Source organism: Budorcas taxicolor, chromosome 16 (assembly GCF_023091745.1).
Source record: "Budorcas taxicolor isolate Tak-1 chromosome 16, Takin1.1, whole genome shotgun sequence".
NCBI lineage: Eukaryota > Metazoa > Chordata > Mammalia > Artiodactyla > Bovidae > Budorcas > Budorcas taxicolor.
The window spans coordinates 51,617,313-51,639,860 of NC_068925.1; the positions used below are offsets into that span (position 1 = coordinate 51,617,313).

Sequence of the window (22,548 nt, forward strand, 5' to 3'; positions counted from 1 at the left end):
GTGGGGCTGAGGGGTCTAGGATGTCCCAAATTGATGTTGGCCTGCAGGTGAGTGGGACCAGATCCTGGGGTGGCTGGCTGAGGGCTCCATGGTGTCTTGGAGCTGATGTTGGCCTGCAGGTGGGCAAGCTGGGTCCCGATATGGCACGGCGTGGGGCTGTGGTAGTTCTGGTCTAGCATCTACCCATTGGAGGGCAGGGCTGGGGCCCAGGGGTTCCAGAATTGGTGTCAAGCCAATGGTGGGTCTGGCAGCAGGGCCTGGGGGTCCTGGAGTAGGTGTGTCAGCTCACTGGTGTGCAGGCTGGGTCCTGGCACTGATAAGCTGGAGGGTGGAGTGTGATGTGGCACTCTCTGCCTTGTGCCCTAATGTTAGAACCAGCTCCCCAAGAACAGCTGCTGGCAGCGTCCCTGTCCCCAGGGTGAGCTGCCCGCACCTCCAGCCTCTCCAGGAGGTTTCCTCAGGTCAACAGTGGGTCTGGCCCAGGCTCCTCTCAGTTTCCTGTTTCTGCTTGGGGCCCCGAGTGTGTGGGACTTTGTGCAGGTCCTCTAAGAGCAGTGTTGCTATTCCCACAGCCCTCTGCCTCTCCCAAAGGGAAGTCCATGCTGGCCTTCAAAGCCAGATGTCCAGAGGCCTGTCTTCCTGGTGCCAACCCCCAGGGTGGGGAGCCTGATGTGGGTCTTGGACCCCCCTCCTTGGGGAGAACCTTTGCAATTATGATGGTCCTTCAATTTGGGGTTCCCCTCAGGTGTGGGTCTTGATGCACCACGACTTTGCCCCCACCCCACCCCGTTGAGGGTCCTCCTTTACGCCTTTGATTGTAGATCGTCTTTTCTGCTGCACTAATCCTTCAGTTCAGTTCACTCAGTCGTGTTCGACTCTTTGCGACCCCATGAATCGCAGCACGCCAGGCCTCCCTGTCCTTCACCAACTCCCGGAGTTCACTCAGACTCACATCCATCAAGTCAGTGATGCCATCCAGCCGTCTCATCCTCTGTCGTCCCCTTCTCCTCCTGCCCCCAATCCCTCCCAGCATCAGAGTCTTTTCCAATGAGTCAACTCTTCGCATAAGGTGGCCAAAGTACTGGAGTTTCAGCTTTAGCATCATTCCTTCCTAAGAAATCCCAGGGCTGATCTCCTTCAGAATGGACTAGTTGGATCTCCTTGCAGTCCAAGGGACTCTCAAGAGTCTTCTCCAATACCACAGTTCAAAAGCATCAATTCTTCGGCGCTCAGCCTTCTTCACAGTCCAACTCTCACATCCATACATGACCACTGGGAGAACCGTAGCCTTGACTAGATGGACCTTTGTTGGCAAAGTAATGTCTCTGATTTTCAATATGCTATCTAGGTTGGTCGTAACTTTCCTTCCAAGGAGCAAGCGTCTTTTAATTTCATGGCTGCAGTCATCATCTGTGGTGATGTGTAAGTGCTAATCCTTACACATCTGTAATATTCTGGGTGTGAGACCTTCCTCAGATCTGTGTACTACAGATAATTTCTCATATTCTGTGGCCTCTCTTCTTAATATCTTTTTAGAAAAGAAATGGTTAATTCTTTGAAATCCAGTTTTTTTTTAATGTTTTTTAAATCCGTCTCTATACTTTGTAAACTTTTTGCAGCTGATTTTGCCCCAGGATGGAAGAAGACGACAAGAAGCTTTTGGATGACAAGCCGCTCATGGAAGATGGTAATTAAGAAGGGTCCCCTCACAAAGAACATACATTTCACAGCACAGAAGGCATAGGGTGGGCTTGATCGGGGCCCTTTAATTCCCTTTTTTTTCACAGAAGCTACATTTTTTAAGCTCACATTTTTCTCAAAAAGGCAGCCTATAGTATTCTGTCTTTAGTTGGAGGAAGGGTCCGTGTGGCTGAGACCCTGAAGGTGTCGACTGTGGTTTCCAGCGTCTCTGTCGAGGAATCTGGTGCCGTGTTTCCTCCAGTCCTCTGAATGTGACCTGTTCTTGTTTTATTTTCCTGGAAACTTTTGGATTAAAAAAAAAGTCCTAAGATGTGCTTTGGTTTGGGCTAGTGCTGGACACCAGCGGTGTCCTTTACAGGGACACTGAGGTCCCTGCCCTCCTAGGACCCGCTTCCACGCCTGAGAGCCCCTGCCCCTAAGCTGTGCTGCCTTCTCCCTCCTACTGCCCCTGTCTCATGCCTGTAGATTCGTGCCGTTTAGAACTTCTCTTCAGTCACTTTTGCTGAACTTTAATGAAGGACTGTAGATAAGCCGTGTTTTGCTAGAAATCGGCAGTGATTCTCAAAGGCAATAATTCTCCTACTTTTTTGTCAGGAAACTCCATTATATTCCTAAAAAATTACTGAAGACCCAAAGAGCGCTGGTTTACATCAGTTATACCTTTCAATGTTTACTGCATTAAGAACTAAAGCTAAAAAAATTTTATTTACTCACTTAAAATAGCAGTAATGAACCTGCTGGGTGCAACATGCTGAGCCTGGCCTAAGAGCAGATGTCTGCCTCTCACTAGTCTGGCGTGGTATCCTGTGTCATGTGGCCTCTGGAAAACTCTGAAAGGTTGTTGCTGAGCCATGAAAGACACTAGGATTCTTGACCTCTGGAGGAGAGGGATTTAATCTGGGCCCAGTGACAAGGCTTGATCACTCAGAGCTTTTGTATAATACCGTTTTAGTAAAGTATGAAAGAGATAGACAAAGCTTCTGACATAGACATCAGAAGGGGGCAGAAAGAGTGCCCCCCTTGCAAGTTTTAACAAACTGTTTTATGTCTGTTAGAAAGGTATTAATCAGATAAGAGAGACACCTCAAGGCTGAGGGAGTTTCACCGGGCCCATCTCCCACAATATGCATTTTTGAGACAGGACTGCCCGAGGTGTGTCCTTCCCCAGCCATAAAACAATTGATATGAATACTGGTTTGTTGAGCTATTATCAGCTCAAGGTTTGAGAACAGAAAAAAGTTAGTCTTAGGTGGAACCATTTTGAAGAAAGGCAAATTCCAAAGCAAATACATAGTTTTATTAACATAGTTTAAGAAAAACATTTGCACAAGAAAAATGCATTGGTTAGCTCAAGGTTTGAGAAAAGTTAAGTTCAGGTGGAACCAGGTGTCATCATGGCAACAGAGAATTTTAAGAGAAACCTCCTTTTAATTTTGTATAAAGAAGGAAAAAAAATCTGACACTTGTAGTTTGTTTCCTCCTGCTGCTTAAGGGAGAGATAAAAAATGTCCGACACTTGCACTCTATTTCCTCTGTTTAGAGACCCCTGGCCTTCCTGCCTGTTACACTGTCAACTCCACGCCACACTCACCAAGCTCAGGGCGGAAGAGACAGGCAGTGTTTTGCTATTGTTACGAAAATAGCTTTGAACTGCCAACCCCTGGAAAGGGTTTCCCGGGCCACGTTTTGAGAACTGCTGCACCTGTCAGGATTTATCCAGGAGCCTCAGGCTCGAGGGTCTCCATCTGCTTTCTCTTGCTTGACGTCTAGACACAGAGGAGCTGGAGGACCCAGAGGTTGTGCTGGACTGTGTCCCCAGGGAGGCTGAGCAGAAGGCCGGCCTGGGAAGCTCCTGGTAACTGACCCGGGTGAGGACAGGGTGAGGGGACCTCTGTATTCTGGACAGTACGGTGGAGGAGACATGGCCCCCACACAAGGGTAGCAGGTGTCCTTTCCATTTCAAGTCCAGGAATAGAGCAGAGCAAGGACAAGCAGAAGCAGAGGTTGACTGCCCAGGAAAAAATGCAAGCCTCCCTGCTGCGCAGGGACTTGAGCCACGTGGACCAGCTGCATGAAGAGAAAGACCTTTTCATCCAGAAGACAAGGTGAGTGGGCCAGCTGGTCCCCTGCCCCAGGCTGTGTGGGTCCCCTGGCCATAGGGGTTCCCTGCCCTCCACTCCTATGTGACCAGCAGTAACACTGCCGTGTGGATGACATGAAACTTCACTCCTGAATGTGTGAGATGGAGGAGGAGAGGTCACCCACCCCAGGCCTGGTCCCACCCAAGGAGAGGGAGACTGAGGCCTGGGGTACATGGGACCACTCACCCTGATTCTGGCTCAACTTCCAGGGGGGAGCTACGTGCCTGCCGCAGGAGGATGGAACTCCTGGTCAAGCAGCAGGAGAGTGTAGCAGCCGAGATGGCTGCAGAGAGGGCGGCCAACAACATGTAGGTCAGAGGTTGGAGGTGGGGCCTTGGGGCCACTGTGTGAGCAAGGAGCCATGTCCACCCAACTGTGACCCGCATCTAGCACCTGCTGCATCCGGGTGGCAAGGGAATGGACCCATCTCCTGCCCTTGTGGGAATCTAACAGCTGCAGCAGACACCAGGAGTCAGGTGGCCATGACCCAGGAGGGCGGTCACTTTGATACGGGTGTCCAAGGGGCCCTCTCTGAGAAGGTGACCCACAGGCTGGGACCTGAGTGGTAGAAACAGCAGCCACACGGCACTGGAGCAAGGGCACCAGGGTGGGCTAGGTAGGGGTGGGGAGGAACATCCAGCGCAGGGCCCCAGATGGCACCAGGTCACGGGCCTGCAGACCAGAGCCATCTGGTCAGTGTCACTCAAGGCCATTCTCATAGAGATGACCCAACCCACTTCTGCCCTTAGAGGGGGTATTTAGGGGCGGTGCATCTATGTGTCCTACCCCATTCCCACCCACCCCATTCATCAGAGCATAACTGGGCTCAGATGACTGGGGGTCAGAGGGACTTGAAGTAGAAATTTCAAGGGGATTTCTTGAAGCGCCCCCACCCAAGGTGGGATTGGCCAAGGGCGGGTCTCTCGGTGGCTTTTGTCCTCAAGATGCTTCTGATTGGCAGGTGAGTATGCTGGGTCCTTCCTGGGCCAAAACCAGGCTGGGCCTGCTGCTCTGAGGAGCTGGCAACCAGGGGCCAGCTCCCCATCCTTGTTAGTGAGGCCAGTGTAGCGGGTAAAGGCAGCGTGGTCAGATCAGTGAGGGTAGGCCCAGCAGAAGCCTGCCTTCGGCCACGTTTCTGCCCACCCAGCTGACCACTCATATCCTGCAAGTGAAAAATCAGGTGAAGGCATGGCTGGCTGGGGGCTGGCAACCCCAAGGCCCTGACTGCCACTGTCCCTGCGGTCCCCAGGGCAGCCATGGGGCGCCTGGAGGCAGCGTCACAGCGCCTGTGCTCGGAGCTGAAGAATGAGTGGGACCTGCAGGCACGGATGATGGCGGTGCTACAGCAGAGCGAGTGAGTTTGGGCCGGCTCGGGGTGGTGGTGGGCCCTTGAGATGGAGAACCACACTTGGCACTTGACTTTCAAGCTGCCTAAAAATGGAAGGGTAGCCAAGACTTCCCTTTTTGTTCAGTGTTTTTCACTTTCTCCACGTTTGTGGGAGTTCTTAGGAACCATGAAATCAGCTGCTTCTTCCTTTTTTCCTGCTCTTTGTGCCCCCATGAAACAACCGAAACGATTTTTAAATCTTTATGCCTCTTCTACAAGCATCCCCCCAGAGCCCACCCCCTAGAGAGATACTCCACCTGGAGCTTGTCCTGGCAGCCCCGCTGTGCGCCAGCCAGCATCTGGGCTGCTCCTCACCAGCCTGGGGCACCACCCCTGGTGGCCCTGCCTTTGTCCATCACTGTATCATCCATTTAGTTTTTTAAAGCTTCTAACTTTCGAAAGAATTTCAAGTTTACAGAAGATTTGCAAAAACAGCACAAAGAATCCTCAGTGTCCCCTTCCCCCCGTTATCTGGTGACACTTTACGGCAAGAGGGTCCCACCTGGGGTGGTTACAGAGGGTTGTCCTGCCTCCAGTAGGAAGACATTCTGACCTCAATATTTCTGAAGATTCCGCCCCCAGAAGGGCCCCCCAATTTGCCTTTATGTGATGTCTCCTCAGGACGGTGGCCTAGGATCCCCCACTGGTGCCCCCCAGCAAGGGTCCTGATGGCCACTGGTCCCCTTTCTTGGGGGGTAGATATCAGTCCCTTGATGGAGACGTGGTCTGCAGGGTTCCTTCTGTGCAGCCACACTTTTCCTGTGGGAACTTGCTGGAACTTGTGGTGCACTGTGTCAGCCTGGAGAGCCCCTCCCCACCCCTCTCATGCTCCCGTTTTGCATTTACTGATGTTTCTCGCTTGAATCAGTTATGATGATGGCTGCCAAAGGGCAATTTTCGTTTTTGTGTGTGTGTGTATGTGGCGTGTGGGACCTTAGTCCCCTGACCACCTGCAGTGGGAGCAGAGTCCTCACCACTGGACCGCCAGAGAGGTCCCTGCAAGCAGTTTTCTAATTCTGTGAGTCTTTACGTGTGCGAGTTCTCATCCTGCTGTAGAGAACAACGTTGTCTTCACGTCTCTCTGTGTCAGTGCAGACTCTCCAACTTCTTTTCTGCTCAGTGACTTGTTCCTGCTCCGTCTTCATTCGTTCCGATGCTCCCATCGTCCCCAGTTTGGCCAGTGGGACCTCTTTCAAGCTGGTTCCCTGTCATTTTTCCAGCACTTTCTGGGGATAACAACCAGTTCCTGCTTGTTTATTGTTGCCCAGCCCTGGACCTGCCAGGTGTGCCCAGAACCGGTTTCTTGCAGAGAGAACGGTGTTTAGGGATCCAGGGTGGGTACCAGGGGGACCCACTGCTCCAGGCTGTCTCTCAGACAGAGCTGGGAAGCACGTGTTCTTCTGTGTGTCTGATGAAACAGGAGTTCATGCCTGGAAGTCCAGCTCCTACAAAAGCAGAGGTTCACCCTTGTCTCCCGTCTGACCTGTCCCTTCTCTTCTCTGACCTTCAGAGGCTCACCCTCGTCTCCTGTCTGATCTGTCCTGTCTCTTCTCTGACCTTCAGAAACTTGCCACTCATTTTCCTCTGTGTTTTCACTCATTTATCCTCCCACCAAATGCCAGTCTGCTGACCCTGCCCAGCTGCCTGCTCCTCAGGCCCTGACCCAGGGAGCCCAGCTGCCTGCCCCTCCTTATGTGGGCATGGCCAATACCTACTTACTTTCTTACTAATCAGCTAAGGTCTAATTTACACTCAAGAAAACACACATCAGATGTCCCCTCAGATGTCCCCTCGTGCATCCCATCCCCAGCGATCATGGGTGCCCCCCCCCGCCTCATTAGGTGTGCGGACCCTGCAGTGTTTACTGCCTTGCGCCCACTCCTCCTCCCTACACAGCAGCCATGAGGCACCTCCCTTCATGGCTGTGGAGTCCACTGCTGTTTGCATCACGGCTGAGCAGGGCCATCCAGGCCCCTCCTGGCTCCCGTTGGAAGCCTACCCAGTTCCATGGCCCAGTCAGTGTCCGCCTTGGACAGCGTAGTGGCCCCTCTGGCCTCTGGTGCAGTCATCAGCTTCAGCTTCCAGCTCCATGGCCTCGTTGTTGGTTCTTCCTTGGACGTTGCTCCGTGGGCACCAAGGATTCGTAAATAGCCCTGTCCACTGCTTGGCACTTTCCTGAGCCGGCCACCACCTCTGGGCCAGTGTGTCCAAGCCTATGCCCACGGCAGCCACACCAGGGGTGTCACGTGCTGACCCCTGGCAGCCCTCCCCCTGGCCTATGACCAACCAGAAGTCACTCTTGAACCTGTTCTCAGGGGGATGTGCCTTCAGGGCCCTCGGTGTTGCTGCTGGAGCCTGTGTGCCCAGAATCAAGGGTACCCCAGGCCACAGGGACGTCAACGAGCCCCCCCAACTCGCAGTGTGGGCTGAGGGTGGGAGGGCCACGGAGCAAGTGTCAACTGACCCCAAGGCCGTCCTCCAGGCGCGCGCGTGTGCCATTCCACCTGGAGCGCTGTGGGCACACCTGACTTTGGGGGTTGGGAGCTCAAACAGTCACTCACTGTCACCAAGCACATGCTGAGTGCCAGACCCTGATCCCAGCCCTTAGGGGTTGATCCCAGCACTTAGGCATTGTCAGTGAGTAAAATCCCAGAAAACCCTGCCACGAGGAGCCCAAATCATAGGGGGTGGGGCATGGTAAAAGGCAGGTGAGAGGGTGGGCGCCATGTGGTGGGGCCTCTACTCCCCTGCACCCAGAGAGCAGAGCTGCGGGTGGCAGGGGCCCGGGTGTCGTCAGTCAGAGGCAGTGCCACATCCCTGGACTGGCTGCAGCACAGGGGCAGCCCAGTCTCCTACCCCTGGCTGACGTGAACACCCCTGCCTGCCAGGAGCACCCTGTGGCAGATCGAGGTCCAGGAGGGGCAGCTGGAGGACGCCCGCAAGTCGGCCCAAGAGGAGGCTGCAGCCGCCAGGAGAGGCCTTCAGGAGCGGGCAGCCAAGCAGCTGGACCGGGAGATGGGGGCCTCGGAGAAGGCAGAGCGGAACAAGCTGCTGCGGGCCCGGTGGGTCCAGGCCTGGGGTCCTGCCCGCCCCTTCCCCTGCCTGCCCGCCCAGGCCCACCCTCCCAGCCCCGACCAGAGTAGCTGGAGCCATGCCCACTCCCTGACCTGACAGTGGCTTCCTCCTGGACACCCGGCCATTTCCTCTGCTCTGGCCACTCCTTCAGCCCATCCTCCCTGAGGCCTGACACTGCCCACTCCCCGGGGGCAGCCCCTTCTGAGCACAGGGCAGGAGGACAAGGTGTGCCACAGGCCAGGGGGCCCGACCTCCCACCCCAGGGGAGTCCCTGCCCCCCATCCCACCTTCACAGGTTTCCTCCAGCTCCCACTCTACCTGTCACCGGATCTCCTGCTTCCGTGGAATCTAAGACCATGGACACCTGCGGGGTCCCCATCTCCCTGCCCCCCCAGGCACGGCGCAGGGTCCTCCCTCATGCATTTGGCCTCAGTCCCCTCCGGGTCTGCACAGCACGTGTTCCTGTCCCCCCTTCTCCACAGCACATGTTCTCATCCTCCCCACCCGCCGCCCCTGCAGGAGATGCATGCACCTGCAGAAGGAGCTTGGACTCCGGCAGCAGAAGCTGGTGGAGGAAGCCCAGAAGAACCACCGGAAGGCCCTGAAGTTCCTGAAGGCCTCGTTGGGGAGGTGCGTCATTCCTTCTCCTCGATCTCCTTGTGTCCACCTCACCCCCGCCAAGGGCAAGGCTGAGAAAGTGGGTCACTTGCCTTTATGTTGAAATTCTCTGATTTTATCATTGAACCCTCATGTCATCGTGTGTTTTCAGTTTTGAGCTAACAGCTGCTGTTTTCAGACAAGGACTGACCTAGAGAAATTGATCTCACTGTTTTCTCATGGCTCATGTGCAGCCCAGCTCTCTTCCCGCCTGCACTTGGCTATTTCCTTGGGGCTCCTCCCAGCCCTGAGGCTGCTCAAGTGGTGACCAGGCCCTCCCTTCAGGATCCGTGAGCAGGAGCAGAAGGAGGAGCTGGAGACCCGAGAGCACATGCGCAGGCGCATGGATGCGGTGCTGGCCCTGAAGAACAGTATCTCTGCCAACCGGGTAGGAGCTCTTCCGGGATCCAGGCGGGACTGCATGCACCCACCTGCACTTGGACAGCCTCTCAGGCTCAGCACGCCGTGTGCTGGCATCCCAGGCCTTCCTGGGGAAAGTGGGGCCTGGGGGTCAGTTAGGCCAGGGATGTGGGAAGGGATCTGCAAGGGAAGCCCTGGAGGATTTTCAGGAGAGGCAGCTGAGGGTGCAGGGGGAGCGGTGCTGACATCCTCACCACCTGTGTCTCTGGTACAGTGTGAGGCCACCCATCCGATAGAAAGCTCCAGTGTGCCCGCATACACCTGCAGACGCTGGAGCCTCCGTGTTCTCCTTTCCCAAGGAAACGCTCCGGAAATTTCAAGCATGGAGCCAAAGCAAGACAGAGCTGGCGGAACAGCAGGCCCAGGCTGAGAAGAAGGCGATCCTGGCCCAAGGTGGGGACGCCTTCAAGCACCTGTGCCATCAGCGCCGGCGCCAGGAGTTGGAGGCCCAGAACCGGTGAGCACCCCAGAGTAGTGGGAGCACGTCTGCCACAACTGGTGAGGCTGCCTCTCGCCCTGTGTCTCCCCTCCACCCCCACCCCATGTGAGGTACCTCTCCTGGGCCTCACAGCACAGCCCCTCCTGGCTCTGCCACCAGGCGTGCCCCCACATCGAGTGGCTCACTCCTTTGTCTCTGTATGCCCCGCCCCCACTAGCCCTCTCCTCCCTTCCAGAAGGCAAGGGTAGCCTGGGCTCACTTTCTGGTCTCAGGTGCTCAGTAATGCCTCAGTCCATGCTGCACCCCGTCATTCCCCAGAACCCCTGGGCTTTCAAGGTCCCCATTCACAGGTCCTAGGCTGCACCCACCCTGAGAGAAAAGGGTCCTCTGGAGGGCTTCCCAGGATGCTAGGGCGAGTTCACAGCTCTCCCACCTAGCCCGGGATTGCACACTAGGCTGTGTCTCCTCTTCCTGCTGGAGGCCTGTCCCTTCCCCCTGCTTCCTAGCCCAGCGTGTCATGGTCACTGTTAGCATCTGCCCAGCTGTGGCTTCCTGGTCCTGCTAGGGAGTGTCCCCTAGTCATACCATCGCCCCACCTGCAGGGGTCTCGGGGTTGGGGAGCAGCTCCTCGGCATCTGAGGCTCTCAGTCCTGGCTCATGGGAGGGACAGGTGGGGAGCAGCACCCTCCCACCCAAGGCTGCCCTGGTCTGAGCCTCAGCCGGGCCCCAGAAGCCTGGGGACTAGGAGAGCAGGGACACGAGAGCCCAGGGTTGGCGCCCCGGGTGTCTGGCCCGGCCGCCCTTGGGCCTCCTCATCTGCTCCCCTGGAGCCCAGTGGACCCAGCCTCTTGGGTCGGAGGCGTCTGGCTCTTGGCCCAGACAGCATTCCCTGCAGCGCCTTCGAGGAGGAGCAGAAGCGCAGGAAGCAGGAGATTGTGAGTCGGCTCTTGAAGGAGGAGGCCGTGGAGGACCGGAGGAGGCCACGGCCTGAGCCCCCGAGACCCACAGGCCAGCGGAGCCTGAGGGACCAGACCTGGAGCTACGTGGCCACCGTCTGTGATGGGCAGAGCACAGAGGCCCCGCCCTGCTGTCCCCTGGTGAGCGGAGGCCCTGGCAGCACAGGACCGTGCCTGCCAGCCAAGATCAGCACCACGGAGAGCGCCCTGGCCCCAGGACCTTTCCTCCCGGTGCTTGCGTCTGATGCCCCGCCCCCACCACCAGGGCCATGGATGGCATCGAGGCTCCCTCCCAAGGCAGGCGTGTGGCAGCCTCCCCGGTGACAGCGCAGGTGCAGGCAGGCAGCCCCCGGTCTCTGGTGCCTCACCCACTGGGAGGCAGACCCCACAGCCACTCGTACCCTAAACAGGATCGTCTCGGGCCGCCTTCCGTGTGCACTGTGTCAGTGACCTGCTTAGTGTGCCTGAAGATGTGGAACAGGGATCTCGGGACCCTGTCCTGAGCCCGGGTGGCCCTTCCACTTCTGCCCTGTGCATCCCCAACCTGAAGGCCCAGCTCACTGGCTCTAACAAGGGTGCTGCCGGCTGGGCCCCCAGGCTTCATTGCATATTGCCCCCCAGGGTCTCCACTCCTCTCAGTGCCCCTCTCCGCCCTGCCGTCCTGGGCAGCACCCACACCTGCACCTCCTGCTGCCTCCTCCCTGTTGTCTCACACCTGCCCACCAGCCAGGTGCTCCTGCTCTTCTCCGCGGGGGGGCCTTTCTCTCACCTGCAGCAACGTCAACCTCCACCCTCATCCCTATTCCAGCCTGATGTCCCTGGACAGAGGCCAGGTCCAGCCCCAGAGCAGATAAAGGTCTGTGAAGGGGATTCCAGCATATATGTGGGCCCTGGAGAAAGGCTTTTGTGATATGTAGACACTTGTACTCTAAATGGAAGTGACAAATGATGTGTGCTCTGGTCTCTGATGCAGAGTGGGGCCTGGGGTCCCGGGGTCCTCCTTGCCATCTCTGTGTGGGGGGCCTGGGGTCCTGGGGGTCCTCCTCCCGTCAGCATGTTCTCTTTTCTAGAATGACCCGTGTCTTTCTCCCCCAACTCCAGGAGAACAGGTCCAGATTCTACCAGTCCTCTCTGCTGCTGACGGCCATCTCCAGCGAGTCTGTCCAGGTGGATGGGAGCAGCCTCAGCGGGGAGGACACACTGGCTTGGCCGGAGATCCCCGGGCTCTGGAAAGAGGACTACAAGCCTGTCCAGGTAGCTCCTCAGACAAAGACACAGCCCCATCTCCCCCACCCACCCCCACCCCGTCCTGGTGACTGCTGGGGCCTCGCTCATGGATCCTGCTCTGTGACTCCTTCTGACTGCCTCCCTCCCCCATAGCACACAGGCCAGCAGGGGCCTGCACACAGCAGGTGCAGGCTGGGGCTCAGGGTGGGGGAGTGAGCCCTGAATCCTGCACTTACCACTGGGAAGCCTGTGGCTGGAAGGCCTGCTCACACTTCCTTTGACAGCCTTCTGTCAGGGCAGTGGTCATCCCAGCAGGCATAGCTCCGTGAGTCGTGAAGTTGGCAAGTGTCCAGTGCATGTGGCAGGATGCTGGCCCCAGCTCTGTTTCTGGCGACCCTGGAGGGCATCGCCCCTATCTGTGGGCAAACTCATTCCCGTCATTCTGAGGGTCAAGCCATTTGGTTCTGCTGGTTCTGAGGAGGCCTGGCTGACTGGGCCGGAGCTGGGCACTACCCCACTCAGGCTTGGGGTCACTGCACAGGGGTCACTGGTCAGCAGGCCAGCTTCCACCCCAGAGTGCGAGGGCAGGAAGGTGCCAGTCCCTGGGTTGGCCCCGGCACCAGAACCAGGCCCCCAGAGGCTCCCTCTCTAAGTCACTGAGACTGTCAGGGCTGCACCTTTGTGCCACTTGAAAAAATGTTGCTTCCTGTAGAAATTTTCAAAAACTTTTTCTTGGCCTGATTTTAAAATGCTTTCAAACTGTAGTAGTGGAAAAGACTCTTGAGAGTCCCTTGGAATGCAAGATCAAACTGGTCAGTCCTAAAGGAAATCAACCCTGAATATTCATTGGAAGGACTTATGTTGAAGCTCCAATACTTTGGCCAATTGATGTGAAGAGCTGACTCATTGGAAAAGACCCTGATGCTGGGAAAGATTGAGGGCAGGAGAAGAAAGGGACAACAGAGGATGAGATACTTGGATGGCAATGAACATGAGTTTGAGCAAACTCTGGAAGATGGTGAAGGACAGGGAAGCCTGGCATGCTACAGTCCATGAGGTCGCAAAGAGTGGGACAGTTTGAGCAACTGAACAACAAAAAAATCTAGAAATCCCCCCTCTGCCATTATTTTCCAGAAATCCTCTAGATCGTGGATGGCTCTGCTCAGCCTCTTGTCCCCCACCCCCACCACCTTGCTGGTGCCCCACCTTGGATGTTGCATGCCCCCCTCCCCATGTGGCTCCCTCTCTGCCCCATGCGGCCTCAGTGACCCTAGCTGTTCATGTCCCTCACTCCCCAGCTGCCCTCAGGGAGGCCTGGCCAGGCTTTCCAGATGGCCCTGTCAATCCCCAGGTATCCAAGGATGATGTGGACCGGAAGCCGGTGGGCGGAACAAAGATGGACAAGGACATCCTGGCGCGGACAATGCAACGGCTACGCAGTGGGGTGATCCACAAACAGGTGGCATCAGGGCGTGAGTTCAGAGGGTGCCCCTTCAACAGCAAGCCCAAGTTCATCCACTTCAAGGTGAGCCCAGGGTCCTGGTACCAGTGTCCTCACCTGGGACTGAGGGTGACAGGGTCCCGTGGAAGGGCTCAGGCACTGGCCCAGGAGGGCACTGGTCCTAGGGAGGCTGGTGGGACGTCACAACTTCCCAGTTCCCCTGGAGGAGCCAGGCACCACCCAACCCTTTGCTGGAGGACCCGCACCCGCTGGCCCCCAGGCACCCCCTTCCTGCCTGAGGCAGAGTTCCTGGGAGACCAGGGAGACGACCTCCATGGCTGTCAGGTGCCAAGAAGCAGCCACCAGAGAGCTTTGAGTATTAACTTTTCACTCGCTTTTCCTAGGACTTTGATGTGGGCAAAGTGTACAAGAAGAAGATCACGCTGATCAACGCCACCTACACGATTAACTACTGCAAGCTGGTGGGCGTGGACGAGGGCCTGCAGGACTTCATCCACGTGGAGTAGGCAGTGGGGCAGCCATGGGTGGGGCCTTAGTCCCTGCAGCTTCTCCCAGAGCCTCTTTGTTTGAACCGCACTCGGGGCCCACGGGCATTTTCTGAAGTGTCTCGGCCCCCTTCCTCAGGCCAGCCCCATTTTCCCTGATGAATGGCTTTACATTTCGTCCTCTGTGTTTTGAGGTCAATGGCTCTGAGTGAGAGCTCCCTGTGGGGCCTTAGCCTCCTCAAAGTAAAGAGAAAAGCTGTCTTTTTATTTCAGGACTGTGTACTTGAACTCTTTAAATTTTCAGTCTGCTCCAGAGTTTCAGGTTTCTTCTCTTGAGACCCTGCTGATGCCTGAGCCGGATCCTCTTGTCTGTGATCCCTTCTGGTCCCTGGAATCCTCTCTTCCTTCTTATTTTGTTTTCCCTCAGTTTCCTCATAACGACCATTACTGTGTCTCTCTGCAGGGCCCCCTTCTCTTCTGCTTCTTAAGCGTTTTGACTTCTTTGTTAAGGGTTTTTTCTCCTCCCCCTCCTGGCTTCTGCCACTCCTCCTCGTCATCAGTGGGGAGGTGCCTGGGGCTGTAAGTACCCAAGTCTGCGTGGCTCCTGCTGTGTGAGTGCTGCAGCCTCCGAGGCCCTGTCCACTGCCCGCAGTGCCTTCCAGGGCTGTGCCACTGGCTGGGGCTCTGGTCAGTCTCCCCGTTGGATTCACTGTCCGTTCTGTGCAGCTTGTGAGCCAGATGCAGGATCTTCGCTCCTTATTCTGTCTTCCCTTGTTCCATGTTTATCACCAATGCGTCCTCCACTGTCCGAGCGTGCTGACAGCGGGGCTTTCCCGTGTGGCTAGTTCTCCCTGTGGTTTCTGGAGGAGTGGGCGGGGGCACACAGTCGGTTGGTCACATCACCTCGGCTACCCCAAGTCACCTTCCCCAGCCTGGATCAGGAACGTTTTATGGGCAGCGTTTTCTCTCAACACCATGAGGATATTCCTCCCTGTCTGCTGGCTTATGCTGTTGCCGTTGGAAGTCGGCTTTCCGGCCAGTCCCCTGTCTTCATAGGTTATCCAGCCTCCTCTGATCACCATGAGGTCGCCGGGCCCTTCGGGTCCAGCATGTCCACCGCCATGTCTGCTGTCGATCTCTGTCTTCTAGAGCCGTTTTAGAACTCCCTGTGCTTCCTGGTCAGCCTCTGCCAACAACTGTGGAGATCCCTCATCCCTGGCCCTTCACACACTGTCCCCATCCATCCTCACAGACCGGCCCTCTGTGCTCGACTTGAAACCTGTCTGCTCTGCAGCCCCACGCTTCCTGACACCTGTATCACACCGCCTCTCCCCTCCCCTTTGCCATCATCTCTCTGAGCAAGTTTCTGGGGTCTGTCCCTCCATTCACGTCTTCTCTCTTTTATGGTATCTAATCGGCTGTTGAAATTGCTAATTTCGTTTCCAATTCCAGTTGCCGTATTCCTCATTTCTGAAAGTCCCAAGCTCTCCTTCAGATCAGCTGATCTTTCTGGTTCTTCTCTCACGTCTGTAAAAGTCTCCCTACAGTAATTCTGCCACCTGAGGTCCTGGGGTCTGGCCCTGCCCCTTGCCGTGTCCCTGTCGGTTGGTGCACAGCTTTCAGGTCTGGGTTTTGACCCATCCACTGGTGAGATGCCATTCTGGGACTCTGTTAGTCTAACACCAGAACACTTCCCTCCTGACACAAGGAGCTCGGGTCTACTGCCTTGAGCCCCTGGGACTCTGCCAGCCAGAGAGAGATTTTAATATTAATTTTTTGCTTGTGTTTTCTAAGCAAAGTACAAGAGGTAAAATCCAACCTTGTGAAAATGGACCTCGTGTTTCGTGTTAGCAATTTCGTGGGGAGCTCCTTTTTTTCAGACAAATTCAGAGTCCTTCCAGAATCACTGGGAATGTGAGGCTGTTTTCCTGATCCTTTTACTTAAAGTGGGGCTCAGATGGCTCCAGTTGAATGTAGCACCTTCAGTCCCAGCTCCCTACCTGGCTCACAGCCCCTCACCTTGAAACCAAAGTCCTAGACCCTTGGTTCTAGGCCTGGCTCATGCCCCCCAGGGAGCCATGACCGCTGCTCACCCCATAGCATCTGCACCCTCTAGGGCTGGCCCCTTCTTCCCTCCCTCCTTCCCATTCCCCTCCCCCTTCCCTCCTTTCCCCCTTTCCCTCCCTTCTCTCTCCCTCCCTTCCTTCACTCACACAACTGACATTCAGATGTCCCTGGAGCATCTCCTGTGGACTGAGCCCCAGGGAGGCAGCAGGGGCTCAGCCCCCGGGACAGGGTGAAAAGGAGGCTCTCGACGGCCTGCCCGGGCACTGGCTGTCTGGGACAGTGGCTCCAGCCTAGCTGTGGTCCATGAGGGCAGGAGGCTCAGCCCTGCTCCGTTGTTGTTCCCACAGCTTTGACCCCCCAGGCCCACTATCAGCCGGCATGTCCTGCGAAGTGCTTGTCACCTTCAAGCCCATGGTGAGTGTCAGTCCAAAAAGCAAGCTGTGGAAAGGGGGTTTTCTACCATCTCGAGAGGGTGGTGGGTGGAATCGGGGTCACCGCTGCCCCAGGCTCCACAGGATGTTGTGATGAAGGACACGCTGCAATGCAGAGGGAGTGACATGTGGCCTCCGCTTGGCTAATTTCCAAACATGCTGGAGACTCTTCTTCAGCTCAGACAGGGTGACACAGAGGCCCTTCTGCATCCCTGGGTGGCAAGTGTGACTGCTGCTGCCCGCACGTCCAGTGGGATAGGCTGCAGGCCCCTCCCTTAGGCAGCAGTGGGGGGTGGGTTGTCCAGATAGCACGTGTCACACGGAAGCTGCAAATGTGTGGGTGGTTGGGGGTTTTATTTTTTAGATAAACAAAGATCTGGAAGGAAATGTCTCATTTCTGGCTCAAACAGGCGGATTTTCTGTTCCACTGAAATGTTCAACAAAGAAATGCTCTGTGAGTTTGTGCTGAGCATCAGGGATGTGGGGGGAGGGCGGGTCTGAGGCTGCTGTCTGGGGATGTGGGTACCCACACCCATGCTGCAAACATCCAGAGAGTCTGCGCAGGGTGGCACCCAGCTTGCCAGGACCCCAGGATCAGAGGAGACCCTCGGACTCGTCTCAGGAGACCTGCTCCTCCCAGAAGCTCTGTGGTGTCACCTGATGGGTTTCTTTTGTAAACTATAGTCACCACGCAGCTTTCACATCCCCAGAGCTTGTAACTGGAGTTCGTACCTTCTGATCCCTCTACCCATTCTACCACCCCTACCCCCGCCTCTGGAACCACAATCTGTTTGGGGGTTTTTTTGGTATCTGCGAGCTCCATTTTTTTTTTCAGATCCCACCATAAGTGTAATCATACAGTACCCATCTTTTCTACCTGACTTATTTCATGTGTCATAATGCCATTCACATTGTCCCAAATGGCAAGGTTTCCTTTTTTATGGCTGAATAATATTCCATTTTATATGCACCACAATTTCTTTATCCATCTATTCGTCGATGGACCTGACACTTCGGTTGCTTTTGTAAATAGTGCTTGGCTTTTGTAAATAGTGCTACAGTGAATATGAGCATGCAGACAACTCTTCTGATGATACTGGTTTCATTCATTTGGACAAATACCCAGAACTGGAATCACTGGGTCATACTGTAATTCTCTTTTTAATTATTTGAGGAGTCTCCATACTGTCCACAGTGGCTGCACCAATTTGCATTCCTACCAGCAGTGCACGATGTTCATTTTTCTCCACATCCTTGCCAGCACTTATTACTTCTTTCTTTTTGATAATAGCTATTCTAATAGTATGGCTTCCCTGGTGGTTCAGTGGTAAAGAATCTGCCTGCTAATGCAGGAGACACAGAGATGCAGGGTCGATCCCTGGGTTGGGAAGATCCCTGGAGAAAGAAGTGGCAACCCACTGCAGTATTCTTCCCTGGGAAATCCCATGGACAGAGAAGCCTGGCAGGGTACAGTCCTTGGGGTTGCAAAGAGTCAGACACAACTCAGCAATTAAACAACAACAACATTCTAATGATACAAGATAACACGGAGCTGTGGTTTTGATTTTCATTTCCCTGATGATCAGTGATACTTTCATGAGGACCTTTCGTGTGCATGTTGGACATTTGTATGTCTTGTTTGGGAAAATATCTATTCAATTCCTCTGCCTGTTTTTAAATCATATTGTTTGGGTTGGTTGGTTTTTTTTTTTTTTTTTTTTTGCTATTCAGTTGTGTGAATTCTTTACATAGTTTGGGCATCAACCCCTTATCAATGTGATTTGTAATGATTTTCTTCCATTCCATGAGCTGCTTTTTCATTTTGTTTGTAATCTCCTTTGTTACATGGAATTGATATTTTCTTTTAATTAAGAAAATTTTCATATTAATGAAAAGCAGAAAGAATGTAATGTGTATCCATATAATCACTTCCTGAATCCAGTCACTGTCAACACTGTCAACACTTCCTGAATCCAGTCACTTCTGTCTATCTGTCTGCTTACCTGGCCCACTTCAGAATGAATCAGCAATTTCCTATTGCTCAACACCCATCCCTATAAAACATCAGCATCTCAAATATAATTAACCACATTCCTAGTCATCACCTCCCACCCAGTCCACATTCAAATGTACTGAGTTGTCCCCAAACCACCTTCTATAACTGGTTTTTTGAGCTGAGATACAATCAAGCTCACATATTGCATTTGATTATTATGCTCTTAAGTCTCTTTTCTTTCAGGCTTTAATTCTAGTAAAATACATACCTAGCCATGGCATGTGTAGGAAATCCCATGGACGGAGGAGCCTGGCAGGCTATCGTCCATGGGGTCCCAAGAGTTGGACACGGCTTAGGGACTACACCACCACCAGCACCGCACATGGCATAGATACACCATCTCTGCTGCCTGTAAGTGCACAGCCCAGGGGTATTCCATACATGCACAGCGCTCTGAGCCCTCACCACCGTCTATCTCAGAGTCTTCATCTTGCAAAACCAGAGCTCTCCTTATTAAATGCTCACTCCCCACCCTCCCCCAGCCCCTGGCACCCTCCATTCTCCTTTCTATCTCTGTGAACCTGATAACGTTAGGTACCTTATGTAAGTGGGATCATAGGGCATGTCTCCTCTTGTGAACAGCTTCTTCCACTGAGTGCAGTGCCCTCCAGGTCTGTCCGTGCTGCAGCCTGTGTCAGAATGTCCTTTTGAGGCTAAGTGCTGTGGAGGGCTCTGCTCCTGGCGTTTAGCTGTTTGTTTTCATGCCCTGTAAGTTCTTTTGTCCCTCATCTTCTGCAGAGCTGTCATCTTTATGTTTAACTGACCTTATGTTGTAAAATGCTCAAGTTCCATTTTCATCCCCTTCTGTGTATCTTCTTTGTGGTGGGATTACATTTAGCATCCTAAAGTCACAACTATCCTATCTGGGTTTGTATCAGTCTGACACGAACAGCTCATGAAAACTTCACTCCTCTGCAGCTTTGTCCCACTCGGTTCAGTTGTTGATGTCACAAAATTACTTGTATTACTTGCGTGTCCAGTAACATAAATAGAAATTGGTAGATACCTCAGTTTCTTAGTTCTACAGAAAACAAAATGGAGTTATAAAGCAAAGTTATAATAACACCAGCTTTTAGGCTAAAAAATGCTTTTTAAAAGACTATGTTAGCATCTTAAATCATGTAGGAAGCTAAAATTGCTGTTACAAACCATCATGACTTTGACACCAGTGCTGTGTGTCTCCCTTTCCAGAGCCTGGGGTTACTGTCTGGGGTCCTTTCCTCTCGCCTGCATGACTGGCTGGGGCATTTCCTTCAGGCAGAACTCCTGCAGCTCTTGTCCATCTGGGACTGTCTTTTGAAGGACAGTTTTTTGTGTGTGTTTTTTTAAACGATTTTATTTATTTGACTATCTTTGCCTGTGCTGGGTCTCCGTTGCTGTGCAGGCTGTTTCCTCTAGCTACGGTAAACGGGGGTTATTGTCCGTTGTGGTGCTCAGGCCTCTTATTGTGGCGGTTTCTCTTGCTATGGAGCGTGGGCTCTAGGAGTGCACGCTCCGATAGATGCAGCGCATGGGCTCAGTGGTTGTGGTGCGCGGCCTTAGTTCCTCCGTGGCATATGGGATCTTCCCGGACCAGGCACTGAAGCCTTGTCTCCTGCACTGACAGGTGATTCTTTACCACTGAGCCACCAGGGAAGCCCCTGACGGACAGTTTTGAAAGTTTAGGATTCTCGACTGACATTTTTCTTCCTGGAGCAGGTCGGCTCCTGGCCCTCTCTCCTCCCAGGTGTTTGTTGAGAAATCTGCCATGATCTTACTGAGGCTTCCTTGTGTGTGACAGATCATTTCTCTCCTGCTTTCAAGGTTCTTACTTTTTCTGTAGCCTTTAAGAGTCTGATTACAAGGTATCTCATCACGAGTCTCTTTGAGGTTATAACCACTTCAGAGGTTATTGAACTTCTTGGGTGTTTGCAATCATGTCTTTCATTGAAGGTGGGGAGTTTTCGACCATTTTTTTTTTAATTTTTTTTAATTGAAGGATAATTGCTTTTCAGAATTTTGTGGTTTTCTGTCAAACATCAACAAGAATCAGCCATAGGTATACCCATGTCCTTTCCTTCCCAAACCTCCCTCCCATCTGGCCCCATTCCACCCTTCAGCCTGTCACAGAGCCACTGTTTGAGTTCCCTGAGTCACACAGCAAATTCCCGTTGGCTATCTATTTTACATATGGTGTTGTAAATTTCCATGTTACTCTCTCCATACATCTCACCTTCTCCCTCCTCCCCTCCTCCCATGTCCATGTTTCTCCATTGCTGTCCTGAAAATAAATTCATCAGTACCATCTTTTTAGATTCCATATGTATGTCAGTATACGATATTTATATTTCTCTTTCTGACTCACTTCACTCTGTATAATAGGCTCTAAGTTTGTCCACCTCATTAGAACTGACTCAAATGCATTCCTTTTTATGGCTGAGTAGCATCACATTGTATATATGGAATACCACAGCTGCTTTATCCATTCATCTGTCGATGGACATCTAGGTTGCTTTCATGTTCTAGCTATTGTAAATAGTGCTGCAGTGAACATTGGTATACATGTGTCTTTTTCAATTTTGATTTCCTCAGGGTGTATGCCTAGAGTGGGATTGCTGGGTCATATGGTGGTTTTATTCCTAGTTTTTTAAGGCGTCGCCATACCGTCTTCCATAGTGGCTGTATCAATTTACCTTCCTACCAACAGTGCAAGAGGATTCGTTTTTCTCCACACCCTCTCCAGCATTTATTGTTTGCAGATTTTTTGATGATGGCCATTCTCACCAGTGTGAGGTGATATCTCATTGTAGTTTTGATTTGCATTTCTCTCATAATGAGTGATGTTAAGCATCTTTTCATGTGTTTGTTAGCAATCTGTATGCCTTCTTTGAAGAAATGTCTGTTTAGGTCTTTTTCCCACTTTTTGATTGGATTGTTTGTTTTTCTGGTATTGAGTTGTATGAGTTGCTTGTATATTTTGGAAACTAATTCTTTGTCAGTTGTTTCATTTCCTGTTACCTTCTCCCATTCTGAGGGTTGTCTTTTTACCTTGCTTTTAGTTTCCTTTGCTGTGCAAAAGCTTTTAAGTTTAATGAGGTCCCACTTGTTTACATTTGTTTTTATTTCTATTAATCTAGGAGGTGGGTCATAGAGGATCTTGCTTTGATTTGTGTCAGCAAGTGTTCTGCTTATGTTTTCCTCTAAGAGTTTTATAGTTTTATAGTTTCTAGTCTTACATTTAGGTCTTTAATCCATTTTGAGTTTATCTTTGTGTATGGTGTTAGGAAGTGTCAATTTCATTCTTTTACGTGTAGCTGTCTGTCCAGTTTTCCCAGCACCGCTTATTGAAGAGGCTGTCTTTGCCCCATAGTATATTCTTGCCTCCTTTGTAAAAAATAAGGCACCCATAGGTGCATGGGTTTATTTCTGAGCTTTCTATCTTGTTCCATTGGTCTATATTTCTGTTTTTGTGCCAGTGCCATACTGTCTTGATGACTGTAGCTTTGTAGAATAAGCTGAAGTCAGGAAGGTTGATTCCTCCAGCTCCATTCTTCTTTCTCAAGACTGGTTTGGCTATTCAGGATCTTCTGTGTTTCCATATGAATTGTGAAAATTTTTGTTATAGTTCTGTGAAAAATGCCCTTGGTCATTTGATAGGGATCGTATTGAATCTGTAGATTGCATCTGGTAGGATAGTCATTTTCACAATATTGACTCTTCCTACCCAGGAACATGGACTATCTCTCCATCTGTTTATGTCGTCTTTGATTTCTTTCATCAGTGTCTTATACTTTTCCATATATAGTTCTTTTGTCTCCTTAGGTAGGTTTATTCCTAGAAATTTTATTCTTTTTGTTGCAGTGGTGAATGGGATTGATTCCTTAAGTTTTCTTTCTGATTTTTCATTGTTAGTATATAGGAATACAAGTGATTTCTATGTATTGACCTTGTATTCTGTGACTTTGCTGAATTCACTAGTAATTTTCTGATAGTTTCTTTTGGGTTTTCTATGTATAGTATCATGTCATCTGCAAACAATGAGAGTTTTACTTCTTCATTTCTGAA

The 22,548-nt window shown here is 52.6% G+C and overlaps 1 protein-coding gene across 1 annotated transcript in view; it reads left to right on the top strand.

The window, feature by feature from the left end:
• The first annotated feature begins 1,635 nt into the window (after positions 1-1,635).
• Positions 1,636-22,548, top strand: part of CFAP74 (cilia and flagella associated protein 74) — a 56,953-nt gene continuing 36,040 nt past the window's right edge. Inside the window, exons 1-16 of the mRNA XM_052654089.1 lie at positions 1,636-1,687; positions 3,472-3,556; positions 3,666-3,806; positions 4,052-4,150; positions 5,092-5,196; positions 8,118-8,291; positions 8,824-8,934; positions 9,247-9,349; positions 9,681-9,838; positions 10,716-10,917; positions 11,585-11,632; positions 11,878-12,030; positions 13,355-13,528; positions 13,849-13,967; positions 16,365-16,431; positions 16,813-16,902. Coding sequence (XP_052510049.1) covers positions 1,636-1,687; positions 3,472-3,556; positions 3,666-3,806; positions 4,052-4,150; positions 5,092-5,196; positions 8,118-8,291; positions 8,824-8,934; positions 9,247-9,349; positions 9,681-9,838; positions 10,716-10,917; positions 11,585-11,632; positions 11,878-12,030; positions 13,355-13,528; positions 13,849-13,967; positions 16,365-16,431; positions 16,813-16,902 — 1,881 coding nt within the window. The remainder of the gene's footprint in view (positions 1,688-3,471; positions 3,557-3,665; positions 3,807-4,051; positions 4,151-5,091; positions 5,197-8,117; positions 8,292-8,823; positions 8,935-9,246; positions 9,350-9,680; positions 9,839-10,715; positions 10,918-11,584; positions 11,633-11,877; positions 12,031-13,354; positions 13,529-13,848; positions 13,968-16,364; positions 16,432-16,812; positions 16,903-22,548) is intronic.